The sequence below is a fragment of the Hydra vulgaris genome, chromosome 03, assembly GCF_038396675.1.
Source record: "Hydra vulgaris chromosome 03, alternate assembly HydraT2T_AEP".
In the NCBI taxonomy this organism is placed as follows: Eukaryota; Metazoa; Cnidaria; class Hydrozoa; order Anthoathecata; family Hydridae; genus Hydra; species Hydra vulgaris.
This window is the reverse complement of record NC_088922.1, coordinates 43,469,515-43,492,430: the sequence shown is the minus strand read 5'-3', so window position 1 is coordinate 43,492,430 and position 22,916 is coordinate 43,469,515. Positions and strand designations below refer to the sequence as shown.

The 22,916-nt window shown below is 27.8% G+C and overlaps 6 protein-coding genes across 9 annotated transcripts in view; 1 reads left to right on the top strand and 5 right to left on the bottom strand.

Moving 5' to 3' along the window:
• Positions 1–604, bottom strand: part of LOC100210288 (SWI/SNF-related matrix-associated actin-dependent regulator of chromatin subfamily A containing DEAD/H box 1) — a 37,346-nt gene extending 36,742 nt beyond the window's left edge. For 2 of the 3 annotated variants that reach the window (XM_065793320.1, XM_065793321.1), the window contains exon 1: positions 393–604. In XM_065793320.1, coding sequence (XP_065649392.1) covers positions 393–501 — 109 coding nt within the window. In that variant the 5' untranslated portion in view covers positions 502–604. The remainder of the gene's footprint in view (positions 1–392) is intronic. The other variant, XM_065793322.1, reaches the window with a different exon arrangement.
• Positions 605–821: 217 nt separating this feature from the next.
• LOC100212760 (very-long-chain 3-oxoacyl-CoA reductase) lies at positions 822–1,921 on the bottom strand. Its single transcript, XM_065791938.1, is given in 1 exon segment — positions 822–1,921. A coding segment is annotated over 1 exon segment (891 nt). The 5' UTR covers positions 1,851–1,921; the 3' UTR covers positions 822–959.
• A 5,273-nt stretch (positions 1,922–7,194) lies between these two features.
• On the bottom strand, positions 7,195–8,187 carry LOC100214214 (very-long-chain 3-oxoacyl-CoA reductase). Its single transcript, XM_065793319.1, has one exon. It carries the CDS (start codon positions 8,128–8,130, stop codon positions 7,213–7,215), a length of 918 nt encoding a protein of 305 aa, XP_065649391.1. The 5' UTR covers positions 8,131–8,187; the 3' UTR covers positions 7,195–7,212.
• A 1,325-nt stretch (positions 8,188–9,512) lies between these two features.
• LOC100198713 (very-long-chain 3-oxoacyl-CoA reductase) lies at positions 9,513–10,518 on the bottom strand. Its single transcript, XM_065793318.1, has one exon. The coding sequence runs from the start codon at positions 10,472–10,474 to the stop codon at positions 9,557–9,559; it is 918 nt and encodes a 305-aa protein (XP_065649390.1). The 5' UTR covers positions 10,475–10,518; the 3' UTR covers positions 9,513–9,556.
• A 2,658-nt stretch (positions 10,519–13,176) lies between these two features.
• Positions 13,177–15,820, bottom strand: LOC136078181 (uncharacterized). Its single transcript, XM_065793317.1, has 3 exons — positions 15,651–15,820; positions 13,840–15,294; positions 13,177–13,770 (listed from the first exon to the last, which is right to left on the bottom strand). The coding sequence occupies exons 2-3, from the start codon at positions 15,287–15,289 to the stop codon at positions 13,241–13,243; spliced, it is 1,980 nt and encodes a 659-aa protein (XP_065649389.1). The 5' UTR covers positions 15,290–15,294; positions 15,651–15,820; the 3' UTR covers positions 13,177–13,240.
• Positions 15,821–16,013: 193 nt separating this feature from the next.
• LOC136078180 (uncharacterized) lies at positions 16,014–18,437 on the top strand. 2 transcript variants are annotated; one of them, XM_065793316.1, is made up of 2 exons: positions 16,014–16,176; positions 16,648–18,437. In XM_065793316.1, the coding sequence occupies exon 2, from the start codon at positions 16,648–16,650 to the stop codon at positions 18,358–18,360; it is 1,713 nt and encodes a 570-aa protein (XP_065649388.1). In that variant the 5' UTR covers positions 16,014–16,176; the 3' UTR covers positions 18,361–18,437. The 2 variants fall into 2 exon arrangements, with proteins under 2 accessions (XP_065649388.1, XP_065649387.1); XM_065793315.1 differs by having other exon boundaries at positions 16,015–16,196.
• Positions 18,438–22,916: the final 4,479 nt, after the last annotated feature.

Sequence of the window (22,916 nt, the reverse complement as noted above, 5' to 3'; positions counted from 1 at the left end):
TATTCTACAAACAGAGTGCTCAATGTTCTAAAAGAACAGAGCAATAATAAAATAGTAAAAACACTTATCTTATTTTTGATTACTTCAACACTGTGTTTCACTATCAGTAGGTTTATCAGGAAGAAATTCTTCCTGATGAACCTACTATTCTTACGAACCTAAGATTCTTTCTGATGAACCTACTGATGGTGAAACACAGTGTTGAAGTAATCAAAAATTAGATAAGTGTTTTTATTATTTTATATATATATATATATATATATATATATATATATATATATATATATATATATATTGTTGTTTTGATTATTATATATATATATATATATATATATATATATATATATATATATATATATACATAACATAAATCTAAAAAAGAAAACAATTACCCATCTTTTCCTCATCATTGTCATTAAAATTACCAAAACTATGGACGCCACTATTGGAAAGTACTGATGGTTTCTTTTTATAAGCAAAACAGTCAAATGATAAGTTCATTACAACTACTTTAATGTTCTTGCAAACTAAGTGTTTTTTTTTTAATCAGTTAAATATGACTTCTTTTTTAGTTCATATTTATAAATTGAAAACTACAACTGATAGAAATATTATTTTAACAACAATATAGAAAATATAAGGATTTGCAGTTTTCATTTAAAATTCAACGCAGAAAAAATCATGGTTAACATCTAAAATGATTGAAGAAAATTTATAAGACAGTTGGCTGAGTAGATCAATAAGAAAATTTAACAAAAAAATTGGCTTAAAATATAGGATTGCAAATCACAAATTGATCTTAAAAAAAAACAAAAAAAACAAGAGTGAATACAAGTCATAAACATGTAAAAAATTCTACATTTAAAATCATTACAAAATGTTAAAATCAAACAATTTAAAAAAAGAACTTTAAATTAATTATTATTTTTTCAAAATTTCAATATAAACATAACTTTATACTAGTTTTGTTTTTTAAAATTTTTCTTTAAAAAGTGGTTTATCAAAAACTGAGGTAAACGTTTCAACAAAATTGCTTGAAATTCATGGAAAACACAACCATGAGTGACATAAGCAAGATCAATTGTATGCAATGATTCCTTAACATATTTTTCACTTGTTGGAACATAAAAAGAAGGGTCTTTTTGACTCAAGTTTGTTGCAACATAGAGAGCTAATTGGTGTTCAACACAAGATGCATTTAGTTGTAAATTTTTAACAAATTTTGTCATAAATGCTGTAGTTGGAATATAGAAAGGTGAAGCAGGACTTTCTATATATGTACCCGCAGAAAATATATGAACAACAATCCCACAACCTCGTTCATTCATACCTTTTAAAACCATATGAGTCATGTGGACATCAGAAAACACATGAGTATATAAAACATCAATGTTTTTACTTAAATCACACTTATGATAAGGAAGAAAAAGTGAATTTTCATAGTTGGTTGCAACATTATTAATGAGAATACCAATATCCATTGAAAACATTTCTTCTTTTATTGCATTATATCCATTAGGATTCCTGAAATCATAAACAATTACATTTGTTAAAACACTATATAAATTTCTAATTTTTTGAGCAAGTGCATTAAGTTTTGACTCTGTTCTACTTATCAAAACAACATTGAGTCCAGCTTTAGCAAGTTGGAGTGCATGTTTTGCAATGCCATCTGTTGCACCAGTGACTACATTCGAGTTTCCATATTATTTCAAATCTTTTTAAAAACCTAGAGCTGGCAACAAGTAACAATACAAAATCATCCATGTAAAACAAACTATGTGATACAAATAATATAAAAGTGTCGCAAGACCAATCCATACCAAACATTCAAAAAATCCAATTGCCATAAAATATTCTGCAATGATTTTATATACATGTATTTTTGTAACATAATAATCTATAATATAATTAAAAACTAAAAATATATATAATTAAAAATTAATAATAGTTAATGGGGTGAGATTTAGTATTTATTAAAGGTACCTTTTTTTTAAGACCATTTATAACTTTCTAATCACAACACAAAACTGATCCTATATATGGGCAGGTGAGGAGAAGAAAAATGCAGTTATGAAGCTTATAAAGTTAAACCCCTTAACTTAATTTTGATTATATATAGAAGAAGCTTGTAAATCTAAAATTGTACCACTTTCTAGTGGTAGTATGGCAATTAAAATATTACGTGCAAAATTAGAAAGAGTATAAGGTTGTAAAAAATCAATTCAAATCAATCATATCGCCATATTAATATATAAAAATGGTGTTATTTAAACTGCCTAAACCATGCAATATATTCTTTTTGAATAAGAATATAAAATAATAATAGCAATAATAATAATAATAATAATAATAATAATAATAATAGTAATAATAAAACTTTAAAAAGTAAACAATCCATTTGTTGTTATTGTAAACTTTAAAAAAACGCACAGAATAACATATTTTAATAAAATTATTTTATTAATATCTTTAAAAATCTTTATTGAACTGCATACTTCTATAGTCCAAGTTAGCCTTAAAACTCCTAGTTTAAGTTTATAACTATATAATAACAAATTTCCTTTTTAAAACATAATTTGTACATTTCTAAAAAAAGGTAAAAAAAAAAAAAAAAACAACTAAAAAATCAAAAACTACTTTGTTGTTGTTTTGATTTATCTGTTTATATTTCTATTGTATTTTAAATTGATCAAAACTCGATTGGAGATTTTTTGATGGATAAATACTGTAATAATAATTCTTAAAAAAAGGAGCTAACAACTTTTTTATTTAATAGGGTTGGATTTAGGATTCATTAGGACACTTTAATCATGTTAGGTTAAGAGCACAAAAAAATTGTTCAACAAACATTAAATAAAACTTTTGTTTTAGACACTTTTAATCATTTAAATAAAACTAAATTGTTTACTTGCTACATAAACAATAGAATTTTTTTCATGAAATGCGCCATATTGTTAATGGATTAACATATTTCTTCTTAAATCCCAAAAGTAAAACATAGTACATAAGTTCTTTTACCAATGTAAACCATCAGTTTTGCATATGGTTAACAAAAAAATATTTCACTGATAAGGTCATACTTTAATAGAGATAATAGAAAATGAACATATATCAACTGACAAGTTAAGGCAAAAATTTCTAAAACAACCTCATTGAATCCTTTTAAATGTTTTTCTTATGATCTCACTAAATCTTTCTTATGATCTCACTAAATCTTTCCTATGATCTCACTAAATCTTTCTTATGACCTCACTGAATCTTTCTTATGATCTCACTGAATCTTTCTTATGATCTCACTGAATCTTTCTTACAATCTCACTAAATCTTTCTTATGATCTCACTGAATCTTTCTTATGCTTCTTTCACATCAGACTACTGAAATCTATTTTTTTCCCTAGTGATAATTCTTGGGCCAAAGTCTTTCATCTCTCTGAGAAAAAACGTGCCTTTTATGTACTCTGCAAAATTCAGGCAAGTTATTATTCCTTCTTGTAGACATTAAATCTAGCCTGACTGTACCTCAAAGCTTTCTCCTTCTTGTAAAGCTGCAATTTCTAATCTTAATCCTTTCATTTTTTAACCAGAACACCTTTTTTTCTTACCTGTTGGAAAAATTCATCTCTAGATAAAAAAGATAAATTATGAATAAGTAAAATATATATTATAAATTGAAGGTGGTCTGGATTTGGGAGACTCAGAATCAGAAAGCTCCAACTAATGCAGTAACACATTACTACTGCATAAATGATTTTTTAAATTAAAATATTTGTATACTATTTACAGTAGTTGTTTTACAGCTACTGATGCATTTATAACAATTTATATAGTTTAAATACATGTTGAAACTACATTATTGTTGTTTATTTTTGTTAAAATATTTACACTGTTTTTTTAAATGCGTAAAACACTACATATTACCTTCCACAACTAAATTGATAACCAATTAAAACTAATCAAACATTTTAATAACTCAAAAGTTGTAAATTTTCCTGGAAATTAGGCACAATATAGGGTTGTTTTTTATTTAAGGGTATACAGGCAATATAATATTGCAAGGGCATACTAGCACTATTATATATCTTGTATACCCATAAAAATAAAAACAATATATATATATATATATATATATATATAATATATATGTATATATATATATATATATATATATATATATAATATATATGTATATATATATATATATATATATATATATATAATATATATGTATATATATATATATATATTTGTATATATATGTATATATATATATATATATATATATATATATATATATATATATATATATATATATATATTCACAAATATAATACACAAACAATGCACTATTAAATAACTACAGAATATATACTAAGATTTATTCATGTTTATTTCTTTGAGCATTTGAAGTCTGATATTAAACATAGTAGTGATCTAGTGGTAGAGCACTTCCAGAGTAGAGTGTTCCAAGTTTAACCCCCACCACACCCCTGGAAGTACTGCACTTAACTTGTTTCTCAGCACAGCAGCCTTGTTCATCAAGGTTTGGGTTTCGGAGTTAGAGTTGTAACCACAATTTAATTACCCTCCTCGACTATAGTGACCTTGTTGACCTTGGGGAGGTGAATTAACTAAAAAAAAAGTTTGCCATGGTATTATATACTAAGATACTTAAATTATCAAAATTAAAATGATAGTTTTTTTACAGGGAGAGTATTGGTCGTGTATATAAATATATATAATTATCCTGTATATAATGTATTGCTCCATGTATAGTATATAAGTATAACACAGTAGTTAGGTACAACATGACAAATAAACATTCCCACACAGCTCACCTAGATTTGTAACTAACTTGTAGTTGATGAATTTAATTAATTTAATAAAAATATAAATTAAAATTGGTGTTAATACATATATTTGTGTATATAAAGATAATATAATAAAAATATACTTTAAAAAAATTTTCAAAAAATGCCAAAAAAAACTTAAAAACTGCAGGGAAAAAAAAAGAAAAAGAAAAATAATACGAAAAAAAATAATAACAACATAAAACATGTTTTTTACCCCCTCCCCCCCCTCAACACCCCTCCCCCTCCTTAAAAAAACAACAACATCTTTTTGTAAAAATTTTTGAATAAAAAATATTTGTAGGGGTTGCTACAGACCCAAAACATTAGATGAGTCCCTAATATTATCAAAAAAAAAATTTTCTAAAGTCATGTTGGGTCTCAATCGAAGCAAAATTATATAAAATTTTCAAAAATAAAAATCATTTCACAAAAAACTTCATCAAAAAAAAAAAATTAAAAAATCATGCATAAGATAATTTTTAGTTAAAAAGTCTAAACTGCTATTCAGTAAAACCTGAAATAACAATTTTTTTTATAAATTATTATTTTTGAAATTTTTATTTAATTTTGCTTTATTTGATGCCCAACAAGACATACTTTTTAGAAACTTTTTTTTGAATAATTTTAAGGACCCATTTAACGTTTGAGGGTTTGTAGCAACCCCTAAAAATATTTTTTATTCTAAAATTTTTTTAAATCCAGTACTATTTTATTATAAAGAACACATTTAGGGGTGCCAGCAGACATTTCCAAAAAAAGTTTTTTTTTGAATATATATATATATATATATATATATATATATATATATATATATATATATATATATATATATATATATATATTTATACGTAAGTGTATATATATAAATAAAGAAAATATCTTTATATTATCATGTATAATATTGTATACTTAAAAGAGTGCTCAATAGATAAACTAGAGCTATATAATATATGTTACTGTTACCCGCAGTACCAGGAATTAGCTAAATGCTAATGTTTATAACATAATTTAATATTGCAACTCTGAGTTTCATGTGTTATCACAATCATTAGGCGTAGCAAAATCTCTGTAGAAAGACTGGGGCTTTGCTTCGAAATAGGCATCTAGCTGATTTTGTAAATCTTGATTTTCTTTGAATGATTTATCTCTTATAAAATGTTCCATTGAATGGAACAAATGGTAATCTGATGGTGCCATGTCTGAATATGCAGGATGCAGCAAGACTTCCCAGCCAAGTTCTAAAATAGTTTCCTTGGTTCTCATAGCAACATGGGGCCGAGCATTGTTGTGCAGTAATATGACTTTACGGTTTCCATGACCGATCCGGACCTTTTTTCTAGGATTTTTTCATTCAAACGTCTCAATTGTTGCGAGTAGCGTACAGCATTAATAGTTTGCTTCAGTTTCAGCAGTTCATAGTATATTATACCTTTCATATCCCACCATACACTAAGCATTACCTTTTTTCGATGAATATTGGGTTTAGGTGAGACAAATGCTGATTGACTAGGACTCAACCACTGTTTTTTGTTGGAAGGATTGTCATAATAAACCCACTTTTCATCACCTGTTACAATTTTCCACAAAAAGTATATAATAAGTATATAGGTATATATAATATATATAAGTATGTAGGTATATATAATATATATACCTATATATATATATATATATATATATATATATATATATATATATATATATATATATATATATATATATATATATATATATATATATATATATATATATATATATATATATATATATATATATATATATATAAGTATATATATATATATATATAAATGTTTAAATGAGCGCCAGAAATCACACTTAAATAGCCTGCTATTGGGGGCTACATGCATCAACTATCTTATAGCCTACTGCCACAAAGGAGTACTGCTACATCTTTTCTTTCATTATTCATTGTCTTTTCCTTCTTTTCCTGAAAAATCTGTATGCTATAAAGGTAAGCAAAACTAGTAGGCAATTCGTTATCTATATACGCAATAGTACATTTTTTGGCGGCTGTACCCCCTCCTTCCGGTGAACTTTAGTGCTTTTTTCACGAAAAAAAAAACAATATTTGCCGTAAAAAAAAGTAAAAGGTCCTCAAGTTTTAAATTGGGCAGCACCCAAATACGGTCGACGCTATTAAAATCCGTCTAGAATAGCCCCTGTATATATATATATATATATATATATATATGTATATATATATATATATATATATATATATATATATATATATATATATATATATATATATATATATATATATATATATAATAATAATAATAATAATAATAATTTTGTTATGACTCAATACATATAAACATTCAAACCACAAAAAAATCTATTCTTGTTTATAATGACTTTTTTTTATAATGTAGGTTATGTAACACTGTGGCACAAACATCATTAAAATGGCTTGAAACTCGTGAACTAAACAACCATGAGTGACTTTAGCTAAACCAATTGTTCGCAAAGATTGTTTAACATAGTTCTCGCTTGTAGGAACAAAAAAGGATGGCTTCTTTTGAGATAAATTAGTAGAAACATAAAGAGGCACAACTAACTGTTGCTCAACACAAGATGCATTTAGTTGTAAATTTTTAACAAATTTTGTCATAAATGATTTAGTTGGAATGTAAAAAGAAGATTCAGGACTCTCTATATATATAGAAGCAGAAGAAATATGAACAACAATCCCACGACTGCGCTCATTCATACCTTTTAGAATCATATGAGTCATGTGGACATCAGAAAACACATTAGCATACAAAACATCAATGTTTTTATTTAAATCACACTCATGATAAGGAAGAAAAAGTGAATTTTCATAACTAATTCCAACATTGTTTATGAGAATACCAATATCCATTGAAGATAATTCTTCTTTCATTGTATTATATCCATTAGGATTTCTGAAATCATAAACAATTACTTTCGTTAAAACACCATATAAACTTCTAATTTCTTGAGCAAGTGCATTAAGTTTTGACTCTGTTCTACTAATCAAAACAACATTGAGTCCAGCTTCAGCAAGTTGAAGTGCATAATACTTTCCAATGCCATCTGTTGCACCAGTGACTACAGCCCATTTTCCATATTTTTTCAAATCTTTATAAAAACCCAAAGCTGGCAACAAGTAACAATACAAAATCATCCATGTAAAACAAACTGTGTGATACAAATAATATAAAAGTGTCACAAGACCAAACCATACTAAACATTCTTTAAAACCAATTATGTGCATAAACTCTGCTATCATTTTTATTTACTGAGTGTATTTCATAAAAAACTATAATGATTGCATTTAGTAAGAAACATAACTAAAAGTTTTTTTTTTAAAAAAATAAGAATAATAAACAATATAATAGCAATACAAAACAATATTGAAAAGGAATACAATCAATTACCATTAAAAAAGGGAATTGTTTGATAATTAAATACTGATGTAGATATCAATAGTATTATATATTTTTAGGCTATAACATAATATAAATAATAACCCAGCTAACACAAAACGTTCAACAAACATTGCAAACATTCAAAAACGTTCTATGAACATTCATAGAATATCCTCTAATGTTTGCAACGTTTGTCAAACATACTTAAATGTTTTGTATTAGCTAGGAAGATCTTTGCAACAAGTTTTCATAAAAAAATATTTTAGACATCATAATTTTTTTTTCTAAGCTTATTACTCAATTACTCAAATATTTTGTTTTAAAAAATTTAATTCAAAATAATGTAACATTACAAAGTGGAGCAGAGCATTTTTATATTAGAATAGCAACTGGATAATATAGCAGCAGAATTAGATTTAAGACCATTGCCACAATATATATATATATATATATATATATATATATATATATATATATATATATATATATATATATACATATATATATATATATATATATATATATATATATATATATATATATATATATATATATATATATATATATATATATATATATATATATATATATATATATATAATTTAAAAAGCAACATAAGTTTTAAAAATCAGGCCAGGTAAATTAGCTGATTAAATTTGCCACTGTGGATAAAAATTTGTTACGACTAGCAAATTACTTCTAAAAAGAATAACTATAAATCTCCTCAAAAATTGTGTCTAAAATGTGTTTCATACTTTATTTAATTCATTTTCAAACTGAGACAATTTTGTTTAAAATTATGGGTCTTTTTAGAGCAAAAAAAAAAGATTATCTAAAAAAAGTTAAATTGTTTTTACTACAACTATAAAGTATTACAAAATAACAACAACTAAAGAGTAAATTTATCATATTTTTTGATAATGATATTTACATATCATTATCAAAATATTTTCGAAACAAAATTTACATCTCTAGTTTTAATAATATTTATTAATTTTACTATTATTATAAAAATATCTTTATATGTAAATTTTAATTTCATAATATCTTAAAACAATTTTATATAAAATTTTATATTCACTCTTAATACAATTTTATATTCTTTACATATCTGCTACAATTAATAACATTTTAGCCTAAAATCAAAAAATTACTAAAATGTTTAAAATTTAATTTCTTGTTTCTAATTTATAAAAGGATATATGATTATTTTATAAACTTTTTTTCAAATAAAAATTTTCAAGAAATATAGCATTATACTTTGATAATTTTAATAAAAAATGTTAACTAGTTTTGTTTTTTACTACTTTTTTTTAAAAAGTGTGTTATAAAACATTGTGGTATAAATTTGATTAATATTGCTTGAAATTCATGAACTAAACAACCGTGTGTGACTTTAGCTAAACCAATTGTTCGCAAAGATTGCTTAACGTAGTTCTCACTTGTTGGAACAAAAAAAGAAGGATCTTTTTGAGACAAGTTTGTAGCAACAAAGAAAGGCAAAACTAACTGCTGTTCAAAACAAGATGCATTTAGTTGTAAATTTTTAACAAATTTTGTCATAAATGATTTAGTTGGAATGTAAAAAGATGAAGCAGGACTTTCTATATATACAGAAGCAGAAGAAATATGAACAACAATCCCACGGCTGCGCTCATTCATACCTTTTAGAACCATATGAGTCATGTGGACATCAGAAAACACATTAGTATATAAAACATCAATGTTTTTACTTAAATCACACTCATGATAAGGAAGAAAAAGTGAATTTTCATAACTAATTCCAACATTGTTTATGAGAATACCAATATCCATTGAAGATAATTCTTCTTTTATTGCATTATATCCATTAGGATTTCTGAAATCATAAACAATTACTTTCGTTAAAACACCATATAAACTTCTAATTTCTTGAGCAAGTGCATTAAGTTTTGACTCTGTTCTACTAATCAAAACAACATTGAGTCCAGCTTCAGCAAGTTGAAGTGCATAATGCTTTCCAATGCCATCTGTTGCACCAGTGACTACAGCCCATTTTCCATATTTTTTCAAATCTTTATAAAAACCTAAAGCTGGCAACAAGTAACAATACAAAATCATCCATGTAAAACAAACTGTGTGATACAAGTAATATAAAAGTGTCACAAGACCAAACCATACCAAGCATTCTTTAAAACCAATTATGTGCATAAACTCTGCTACCATTTTTATTTACTGAGTGTGTTTCATAAAAATCATAGTTAAAATACATCAATAATGTAATATGTATTAACAATAATAAAAAAATATTACAAAACAATTTTATAAAAAATTCAACATCATGTAATTAAAAAATTAAAAATTTAATATCCAAAATTATTAAATCTATTTTTTAACTTTTCTTCATTAGATGCCAATAAAAAAAAGCAACAGGAAAAAAATATCTATACTAGAGAAAAGTAGCAAAAATGCAAAAGAAAATGTTACAGCAAATCTAATTAATAAAATACTCTGCCAGTAAAAAAAAGTACAAATAAAGTAGTACGAACAAGAATCTTGATGTAAGTGGTATTTCAGATAGTGTTTCCTGATTCTTATTAAGAATTTGAGAAAATGGCATTATTAGTAATAACAAAATTACTAGTAATTATTAGTAATTATTAAATTACTAAAAATTTTTTACTAATAATATTAGTAATTATTATAATAATAACATTATGATAATATGAAGTAAAAATTATTTTGATAACTTTTTTACTAATATTATTAGTATCTATTAGTATTTTAATAATAGTATTAGTATTATTTGAATCATACTAGTATCAGATTTATATTTAATATAAAATTAAAAAAAAATTTAATTGTAGAACAAACTAGTCACTTATGATCAATAATAAACCTATATTTAAATGACGACACTTATTTGATCCCAAGAAAAATGTTTAATACCTTTTACAAGAAACTCATCTCTTAAAACTACAAATATTATAAATAAGCATACACATTTTTATGTAAATTTTAAATCAATAAGATGATTTTATATAATGGGTCAAAAAGTAATTTGATTCGCTTATTTTAAAATATTCTTTCAACTTTCTATTACAACGGATTATTACAATTACAATTTTACTATTACAACTATAACAATTTTTGGCTAGTCAAGCTTAATAATAACTAGTAAAATTTGTACAAAATACTCATTAATTGTAAACATGTGTCAGGTACAATTTATTTTTAAAACTTTACAACACATTAAGTGTAATTATATCTCTTGTCGAGCCCCTATTTCGCCGTTGAGCGTCCTTGGCGCCCACTTTGGGTGTTAAGTGAATTGGGATATATAGATAGGCGCATATAGAGATCCTATTTTGAACCTCGTGAACAAATTTAATACGCGGAGTGTCATTAAATATTCTCAAGGTTTCCTTAATGAAATTTTTTTATCTTTTGTTTTGGATGACTATTTATACTCGCGCCACTCTTTTAAAGTTTAAAATTTTTAAATTTTTTGAGTTTTTAAGGGCATTTTCAAACAATCGGCGCAAGTAGAAATTTACAAATCATTAACTATATAATAACGTCATTACAAATAATGGAAGGTTTTTTTCTTTACCGATTGTGCGCATTTTTATTACTATTATTTTTGTTAACTGGTGGTATTTCTAAAACGCACAAATTCGTTATGAAATTAAAAAAAAGTGGTTTTTAAACACAATAGCGTTGAGGCCCAGTACATAGCAATTAGAAATTTTTTAGATCCTTTTGACCTCATACAGTTCACTCACTTCAAGGCCTGGCAATTTAAAAGGGGTTTGTACAAGATTAGCTAAGTTTCCTGGCCGACCATTATTCTTGATAACCTCCTGCCATCATGTCGGAGAGCTTCATATAGCCGTAGCCGTAAATAAATATGTTAAGTCGGCGAATTAACTATTTATATCATAAAACCATAAAAGGTTAAAAAATAGTAAGGTAAAGATAAGACTACTTCACTTTAAAATACCTTTAAAAAAACGCCTACGAATGAGACTCCCTCAGACTTTTTGGAAATAATTAATTGCAAAACTATTAAAATCTTTCAAAGTCGCTAACAACCCATCAGAACTCACAGCAAAATCGTAAATCTATTAATTATATTTTAAGAAATTTATTTCTCAACACAATAAATATATTTCTTGTTTTTAAAAACAAATTGCAGGGTAGGATATTTATTTCTTAAAACGAGAAACGTGTTTCTTGTTATAAGAAAAATATTTTGTAGGGATTGCAATCCTGGAGGTCTTTTTCAATCCCGGGATTCCGAGATTGAAAAACATCAATCCCGGGATTGAAAAACAGATACCGCGTCTATAAAACAGATACCGCATCTATAAAACAGATACCGCATCTATAAAACAGATACCGCATCTATCTAGTATTAAGTAGAATAAAAACAGTACATTTAACTAAAAATATATTTATTAAATGAATTTAATTTAACATGTTAATTAAATTTCACATGTTAATGTTAAAAAATTATGTTAGAAATAATGATATATATATATATATATCTCTTTATCTCTAACATAACTTTTAAATATTAACATATGAAATTTAATAAACATTTTAAATTAAATTCATTTAATAAGTAGGGGAGAGTTGCCGAAATTGGAACAGCTCCTTAATTGGAGCACTTAGCTTTATTTAGAAACTGGAACTTATTCTACTTTCATGAACATTTTTTCTTGTAAAGAAAATAATTTTCTTTATTTTTTGAAACTTGTAGTATTTAAACTTAAAAACTGCACGTATGTGAATAAAATTACTTTTTTTTAAAGAAAAAAATTTTTGCGATCTAATTTTATCGTTGCATTTAAACGATTACAGAAGCTTAACGATATTGAGTTTGATGATAATTTTTTTAAAATTTTAATTTTTTTTGGCTTAGGTAGTAAAAAAATATTTTTTTCAATATCAACCTTTTTTAAAAATCAAACAACAAATTGTGTTTAGCTACAAAGAAAAAGAAGAAGGTGGAGCTGATTCCCTCAGCAACACCAAAACTTCACTGGGGTATTTTTTTAAACTCTTACCATTTTTTTTATGACACTTTCTTAATGATGTTATGACAGGATCACTAGATACAAGTAGCCTGTTAACTAGGTCACGATTTGTGTCAATTCTGGAAGTCTTTCTACTGAAATCTTCCCTAAACTTTTTAAAATCCTTGTTACAGGCCTCTTGGGCCTCCTCTGACATCAGTCCAATTGGCAAGTACTGTCTAGCAATGATGGCATGGCCATGAACTAAAATTTTGTGTACTGATTGTGCCATGTAATACCAGGAATACTTAGATATGTAAAGTTTAAGAGCAGTAATACAGAACTCTTTAAATTTGACAGTGTCAATTTCAAATCCAGATGATAAAGTGACTAGTATGATGTAAAAATAAAATAAAAGAGTTTCATCTACTTTCAAAATTTTGGCAGTTGATTGATAGTTTGCAAAGGCTCGTCGGGCAGTGTTACCATCATTACTGGTACCTACAAATTGTATATATGTGATAGTTAACCTGATGATTTATATAAAAGTATTTATGTAATTTCACTTACCAGATCCTCCACTTTTTGGGAAATCCACAACTAGTCCCATTTGGTTCATAAATTCTGTCTGTATACGTTTCTTCACTTGCATAACATTTTCTTTATCTTCTATAGCTCTAGACTGCCACTTTTGAGTTTCTAGTTTATATCCAATATGCAATACCATCTCAAAAAACCTAATCCAGGCATGCAGGCTAGAAAGACCATATTTCAATTCTAAATTATTAGAATTGTCCAATTTCAGCACCATTTCTAAGTTATTCATGTTTTTTGGAGACACACCACACACAGAGCAACATTGAGTTGAGTTAGTCACATGAGACAGAATAGTTTGAATTTTGCCATCAATCATGGTCAGTTCAATAATACTTTTGACAACCAGTTCCTTTCCATTAAAAGTAAAATTAAAAACACCACATTTTTTGATTTCAGATTCTAAATATTTTGCTTCTTCTATAACAACTGCTTTGCTTTCATTTTGAAAAGAAAATCTTATTGGACGACAATATGCAGTAGATGATGGCTTTTCATTTCGCCATAATAGTACTTTTTTGTTATTACAGAACCCACTGAGTTCTAGTGGTGCTAAGCAGGTAATGAACAGAGATTCTTCTTTTTTTAAGTTACGATCTCCAGCTTCCTCACTACTAATTTGCTTGTACATGCTTTGCCCAGTAGCCCCATCAAACCCAGCCTTGCAACGCAAAGTCAACCGGGTCAAACCATCTAGCATTGTGCTGATCACAGGAGCTTGCACCTCACAAAGTCTTTTTACTGTATGTTTTAATAATTCTTGTAGTGGTACATGTGCTGAATAATCATCAACAAAGATGTTCTCTGGATAGCACTTAGCTTTGGACAATCTTATGTTGTTGTATGAAGGATATATATGGCAGTCACGTTCTTCAGCTCCATTTCTCATAAGTTGGTAGGTTGATTTTGACATGCCACCATCTATAATTAATGCCAGACCTTCATCAGGTGTATACTTTTTAAATTGACTAGAAGGTTCTGATATCTCAGCAACTTGCTTGGCAGCCTCATAATTATACTCATTTCTTAATTTAAGCCTTGCTGAGTGGAGCAACTCATCACTAGAAAAATTATTTATAATATCATTAAGTCTTCTCCTTTTGGTTTTGTCAGAAGCAACTTTAAAGGAACAACTTGGTCTTCCACCAATCTTATGTAATTGACTAGAATTATCAGGCTTAGATATATTATTACTGTATGTAGATTTAAAGTCCTGAGTCAACCAATTTTTATTTTTACTCTCAAACTTTATGTTTCCTCGGTTTGCATCCTTCCATTTCTTTCGATAAACTTTTAAAAACGCAGCACACCCAGTAGAACCCAAATTCATAGAGACTAAAATAGCTTCTACAGACAAAGAAAATGATTTATCACTCGGATTTAGTTGGTCATGCCGTATACGGTTATGGACATCACTTATCTTCATATCAACTACAAAAAAATTAATTCAAAATTATTAGTGCAACCACTATAAACTAATATAACATGAATATGGCCATTATTTTTATTTCAGATATATTTAATTAGGCCAGTACAATAAGCACAACACCTAATAATGACAACAAACCAAAAAATAGGTTTGTCGCGAATAGCATTTTACAACAATATATATTTTTTAAATGTTTACCAAACCTAAAGGGGCAGCTATGAGCAGAATAAAACAGCACCAACAGGCTGTACATATATTGTATTAACTTATTCTAACATTAATATGCTGTTCCAGCAGGTTCTAAACTATATGAGCCACTTTTAACATAATATTTTTATACTATAAACAAGAATCTTACCTTTATATTTCAAAATAAAACTGTGACTTTAATACAAGACCTTGGAATTTGTTATGGTATTTTTTGAAAAGCTATCAAATTAAATTTTAATAATATGTCAATTAATTTCGCATATGTTAAATAATTTAAAAGTTATTTGTTGTTATAGTTATGTTGTTATGGTATATTAAAAAAAAAAAAAAAATTAATTCATCCTTATATTCAATTGTAAATAATAATTGTACATTTATGATGTACAATTAAACTACAAATAATGTTTTAAACCATACATTATGCTCTTATAAATATAATGTACTAAGTAGTTGGAAGTATTTCGAAATTTTTTTTTTGAGGTTTTGTCTACCATCTGGCCCACTGTGGAATGGTTCAAAGGTTCCGTAATTGAAACGATGTCATCTCATAACACGCTACTTGACGTCCGAATTATCAGAAAATTTCATTAGTCCGACTGTATAATATTTTTTAAAGCGAATTTCTTTTATAGACATAGTATTATTGTTAGACATTTGTTGCTTTTTTGGAATTGGTATTTAGTCTTGCTTTAAAGTATGAAATGATTTTTTACAAAATTTTTTTCATAGTCTAAAGTCTAGTCATAGTCTAAGGATATAAAGTTGATTGTAAACATCGTATACTTTAATTAACAAATCATTTTATCTTTTAGTAAAAAATAAAATGTAAAAGTTTTACAAAAGTTATACATTTCTATTTAACGGATAAACTTGTAAGACAACATAAAGTATATACCCAGCATAAGTTTTTTACTGTATATAAAAGTTAATATATAAAGTTGCAAACTTTATATAGTTTATACAGATTTTGATTTATATAGTTAATGATTAACTAAACAAAAATGATGAAAAATAATGATTATATAATGAGTATATAATTAACTTAATCATATATGAATAACAAATAAATATATGATAAAATAAGCCTGTAATAAGATTATAAAACTCTCCTTATGTATTTTCATAGTAATTTGCTTTTATTTTAGATGCAAACACCACGAAAATATGGAAAATGGAAAGTAGAAAACTTGAAAAAGGCTGTTGAAGCAATAAAACAAGGAGAAATCAGCTTAAATGAAGCCGCTTATGAATTTTGTATTCCAAAAGCAACTTTGTCAAGGCATATAAATGAAAAAAACAAAGTTGCTGTTGCAAATGTGAAATTTCATGGTCGACTTACCACCTTACCTAATGAAATTGAAACAGAACTAGCTGATCACTGTTTATTATTAGAATCGATGTACTTTGGATTAAGGATTGATGATCTTCGTCGTCTAGCATTTGATATTGCGGAAGCTAACAACATCACACATAATTTTAACAAACAAACACGAATGGCAGGAAAAAAGTGGTATTATGCATTTATGCAAAGGCACCCACAACTGTCACTTCGTGGGCCTGAATCAACATCAATTGCACGTGCACAAGGTTTTAATAAAGAGCGAGTGCAATCTTTCTTTAATTTACTTTCAAAGTTGTACATGGAAGAAAAGTTAACTCCAGACAGACTTTATAATATGGATGAAACTAGTTTATCAACAGTACAAGATGGTCAGATAAAAATTATTAGTGCAAGGGGCAAAAAACGAGTTGGAATTATGACTACTAGTGAACGAGGAAATTCAGTAACAGCTGTAGTTTGTGTATCTGCAGCAGGATTTTATGTTCCACCAATGTTAATATATAAACGCAAAAGAATGAAGCCAGAAATAACAAATGGTGCACCTCCAGGAACTGTATTTAGTACTCAAGAGAAAGGATGGATGTCAAATGAAGGTTTTTTAGATTGGCTCAATCATTTCATTAAAGTTGTTAAACCTTTAAAACAATCAAAAGTTTTGTTGATACTTGATGGTCATGTTACACATTCAAAAAATTTGGCAGCGATATATCTAGCACGAAATGCTGGAGTGTGTATGGTATCACTACCTCCCCATACTATACACAGACTGCAACCATTAGACGTTGCGTTCTTTGGACCACTTGGTACATACTATGATGAAGCTATGCGAAAATGGATGCGGTCACATATATCACAACCAGTGACAACTTGGCAAGTTGCAGAATTATTTGGTGACGCATATAGTCAGGCAGCATCATTAAGAATTGCTATGAAAGGATTTCAGGCTAGTGGGTTGTGGCCTTTGGACATAAATGTATTCACTGATTCTGATTTTACAGCCTCTTCATTTACTGATGTTGGTCCTTCAAACAATCTTCAGTCATCTGAAAGTATAGATGGGATGACAAAACTATCTACAGATAAATCAAGTGAAAAAAAATTAAAATGTCATGTTTCAGTTTCAACTTTGTCTCTTTTGCCAGTGGTTTCACTTGAAGTAAAAAACAAAAAAAGAAGATCACGAACAACTCAGGCGGCTGATCTTACAAGCTCCCCATATAGACGTGCTCTAGAAATTACACCAAGAAATCAAAAGCACACACTAAATCAAATAGCTTCCAAACAAATTAAAAAATCTACAAAGAAAAAACTCACACTAAATCCAATAACTGCCAAACTATTGCAAAAACCACAGGAAAGCAATGTAGCACTTGACTCAATCACCATGGACCAAATGAAATTGAGCACATCAAATAAAATCACCATCGCCACCACAGTACACCACATATCACCACTACCATCCCAAGTGCAGAAGCTGCAAGAAAAAAAGACTTATGAATTGCGAAAAAAGGATTAAATATTTGTTGTAATTTTTATTTGTTATTATATCTTTTAAATATCTTTTATTAAAAAGCTAATCAATTAATTTTTCCTTTGAGCCATAAATTTTATAGCTGTAATTTATTCAAATATTAGAACTGTTCTAATTAAAGAATATATGTGTTCCATTCAAGGAAACCAGTTGCCTTTATTGGAACAAAATGGTGCCTTGAAAAATCAAAGTTTATATCCAATAAGGGTGCGATCAATAGAGTCGAATCATTAATAAAAGCATAGTAGGGTTGTATATCTATATTATTTAATTCATAAATGTTTTCATAGTTAAGCCATCTTTGGTTAATAAATATTTTTTCCTAAAGTGTTCCAATTAAGGCAACTCTCCCCTATATCAAGTTTGAGCAGGCATTTTCTTTCGCTGGACTGTTCAATACAAAAATTCATAACCGTTTGGGCGAAGAAACTTTGGACGTGTCATGTTTCCTGAAGTCGCATTTCGAAGCAGAAAAAACATATTATATTATGTTTTTTGTGCTTCGCTGCTCCACCGTGTCTTGCAGTCCGTTATTAAAGACAGTTGTTTTTCAAATTTAGCCTTAATATATTTTTGTAAGATGTCGTTTTTGGTAGGTGATCGTCTAAATTTTAGTATTAGTTTGCGTACTTTTTTAATGACTGGCCCATAATGAACTTTATTTAGTTCAATTTTAGGTCGTACATTTTCATGACTATAGTCCCTCAATGTCCTTATTCTCGGATGAATCACTGTCGGAAAATTCATTGTTAAAATCTGGCTGATTTGCATCCAATTCTCTCTTTTTATATAGAACATAAATTACAGCAAGTTATATGCCGTGGGCAAAACATAATTGTTGGTTGGCAGGCAGCAACCTGCCAACTTTTTTCATAACACTAGCTCCGTCGGTCATTATAGCCACAATGTTGCTGTGTAGATCAAGACTATGATCTATAAGTTTTTTTTCTAATAGTTCAATGCACTTTTCTGCTGGTATTGAACCTGCTATTCGCACTAAACCTAAACTCCAGAACTGAGAGTTTTGTCCATGAACGTTAATATTCATGTAGAAACGGTTTCAAAGTAAGGTCAATTCATCAAAAGACAAAGAAAATCTCTCTCCTACACCGAATTCCGTTTTCTTGTGCACTTCAATTTGATGAACTAAACCTAATCTTATTTTTTTGCTATACTCTACAACATGATTACGAGTTGTGTTTACTGACGTTGGTAGATTTCTGGATCCCATAGCAGTTAGAGCGGCACGTAAGTCTGTTAAAGAACAAATCACATTAAATGAAAGCCTGTCAGAAATGAAAGCCGTTAAACGAGCAAGTGTAGCACTAAGTGTTTTATCTTCCCTTTCATAAATCAAGAAGTATTCTGTTAGTGGTTTAGATTTCTTTTTTGGTGGTTTATCTGGTGTGATTCTACGGTAATATTAATTTGGGTTGGTATTTCGACCTTCCCATTATGCACCGACAACATGTGTGTATGAAATCCTTATGTTGAGCCACCACCAATCTTCAAAATCTTCTTGCAGTTTGGCAACTTACACATCGCTGTTTGGCCTTTTTCATCCCGTAGAAAATATTTCCAAACAGTTGAGTTTTTTTTTTGTTTTTTGTTTGTTTGTTTGTTAATTCACCTCCTCAAGGCTCAGAAGGCCACTACAGACGAGGAGGTTACTAAATTGTGGTTATAACTCTCTCTCATTCTCTCCCTCTGCCCCAAACTCTATAACTCCGAAACACGAGCCTTGACGAACAAAGCCGCTGCGTGGAGAAACAAGTTGAGCGCGGTACTACCAGGGACGTGGTGGGGATCGAACTCCGAACCTCTCGCTAATGAAGCGAGTGCTCTACCACTACACCATTACCGTATTAATTTGTAAAATCTTTTAATTAAAAACATTTAATTGTAAAATCCACATACAGCATGTCGTATTTGAATTTTACAATTAAAAGTAACTCAACTGATTTAATTTTTAATTTTAAGATTCTACATTACAAGAAACACGCTTTTTTTCATTTTGAAAAAACTGACAATAGTAACTAAGCTATTAAAAATTATTAATAATAGTAACTAAGGTATTAAAAAATCTAACTAATTTAATGCAAATATTTTAAAAGTGCGTGCATAAACGATTTTTTAGAAACAGCGTAAATTTGTATTATATAACGAATTATTATAAAATAAATATAAACCGTAATATATAATGATACAAAGTGTGGGTATCGCAAGTAAGCAGATTATAACAATATTTTTCATGGCTTACAAATCTATTATTTAAATCAGATCGTATTCAGTTCTTAAACAGTATATATGCTAACCACATGTTTTTCTCTAAATCAATCCTTTTCGATATCGTACTTTGTTGTTCAACCGAAAATACAATACTTTTTACAATTTTATACTAAATAAAAATTATTTTATTGATACGCAAAAAATTTTGTTCTTTTTATATATTTTTTCATTACGCTTTGTTTTGTTCGACCTTATAGAGAATCCCGGTATTGATGTTAGACAATCACGGGATTTCGGGATTATAAAAAAGGCCAGGATCCTGGTATTGCAATCGCTAATATTTCGTAACAAAAAAAAAATCCTTTTGCTGTGCTTACAGTAAAAACTTCTCGAGATAACGTAGAACGTGTGATGAGCATGGAAGAGTTTCATAAGCTACTTCAAATAAAGAGCTCTTGTAAAGAACTATTAAAAAAAAAAGAAGAGTGGATTCAAGAAGCTAGCTACGGCTACTGCTTTCTCGTTTTCTCGTTATAATAATTTGAGTTTTGATCCGATACCTAACTGTAAACTCTGAACTTTAAAATTATATTTAAAAGTTATTTTTACATTTTTTCTTGACACATTTGTCTTAAGCTGAAAATTTATATGTATATAAATATTTATTGTACATTTGCAGCGTTTAAACACTCAATTCTGAAGCAAATTTGCTTCAGAAACAAGAGATCTGTGGCAGTAACGGATACAACGTTTTTTGGTGATTGAGAGCAAAAGTCAAACATTTGTATTTGTACATGTTTATACTTATGTCAAATAATTATATTTCTTAAAAAGTTGCAATGATTGGAGGCTGGAAACAAAAAAGGCTTAAAATATTATCCCCCTGCCCCAAAAGTAGGAGCAGCAAGTCGATGAAATAACTTTTTTGCTATTCTTAACTAAATTTATATGCATCGATAAATTTTAAGTATTGTTTTACAATCTCTAAGCATTCAAAAATTATGACCATATAAAATTTAAAACCCCCTCAATTTGAGGGGGTTTTAAACTTTATATGATCATAATTTATGAAAGCTAAGTGATAATATTATGAAAATTAAAATTTATCAATGAATATAAACTTAGTTTATAATAGCAAAAAAATTATTTTACAAACTTGTTGCTCTCACGTTTGGGGCAGGGGGGTAAAATTTTGTGGCTTTTTTTGTTCCCAGCCTCTAATTATTGCAATATTTTGCAAACCCTCATTTAATGATATAAGTATAAACATACAAATGTTTGGAGTTTGCGCCATATCTGTTAGCTATCTCATACACCGAAAAATGCTGGATCCCTCACTGATTGATGCCTACGCTAGGTTTTTTTGGACATGAAGCAAGCGTAAACTGTCAAGTCAAATGCTCTTCTGTGGTACTTGTGATGCAACCATTATGTCTTCTTGGGGCACATAAAAAATACGTTTTGATCTTGTTTTGTTTACACTAAAGATCGAAAGTCCTTTACCCGATCTTTTAAGGAAAACATTTTGGATTTGGATTTTTTTGATCCAAGGCTCCAGTAATAGTATTTTTAAAAAAAACATCTTTGATACCGAAATGAGATAAAAATCATAAAATTTGTCGTACGACTGAGAAAAAGCTTTTTTTTTTCTTTTTTTTTTTTTTTTCGCTGTTTATATAAAAATAAAATAATAAAATTACAATGAAACTTTTACGTTACACAAAGAATATATATAAAACAGACAGGGGCTCAAAGAAGATACGGATGACTGGTGTCACCACAATCTTTTCATAGAGCCCCTTTACAATAAAATTTAAAGCCCACATGGCTTTAGTAAATTTACAATAAAACATTTTTTCTGAAAAATACTACGTGAAAAATAAAACTCAATAACATAATTTACAATAACATTTAATAACATTTAAAGCCCACATGCCTTTAGTAAATTGACAATAAAATATTTTTTTTGAAAAATACTAGGTGAAGAATAAAAACTTATATATACATCCTCAAATATATATATACACATACACAAACACATATACAAACATACTTTCGCACACATATATATATACATACTCGCATATATATCAGAAGTTAAGGAGATGCAATTTCATTTGTCGTTTAAAAGAGGAAGTGCTTTTCAAATCTTTTATATTGTTATTTTTTAATTGATTCCATAATGACAAACCTTGGTTAATAATTGAGAATTTTGACACTTGCGATTTTACTCTGCTCAATTGATAGTTATGGTTGCTATTTGATCGAAGATTGTATTTTTGTGAAAACGCCAATGTAAAAATATCAGAAAA

What these genes read in the sequence shown, in the direction of transcription:
- LOC100198713 (XM_065793318.1), bottom strand. Translation starts at nt 10,474, where the DNA reads ATGGTAGCAGAGTTTATGCACATAATTGGTTTTAAAGAATGCTTGGTA.
- LOC136078181 (XM_065793317.1), bottom strand. Translation starts at nt 15,289, where the DNA reads ATGAAGATAAGTGATGTCCATAACCGTATACGGCATGACCAACTAAAT. An exon ending in CCCAAAAAGTGGAGGATCTG is followed by an intron (nt 13,771 to 13,839) that starts GTAAGTGAAATT and finishes TACAATTTGTAG; the next exon opens with GTACCAGTAATGATGGTAAC.
- LOC136078180 (XM_065793316.1), top strand. Translation starts at nt 16,648, where the DNA reads ATGCAAACACCACGAAAATATGGAAAATGGAAAGTAGAAAACTTGAAA.
- LOC100214214 (XM_065793319.1), bottom strand. Translation starts at nt 8,130, where the DNA reads ATGATAGCAGAGTTTATGCACATAATTGGTTTTAAAGAATGTTTAGTA.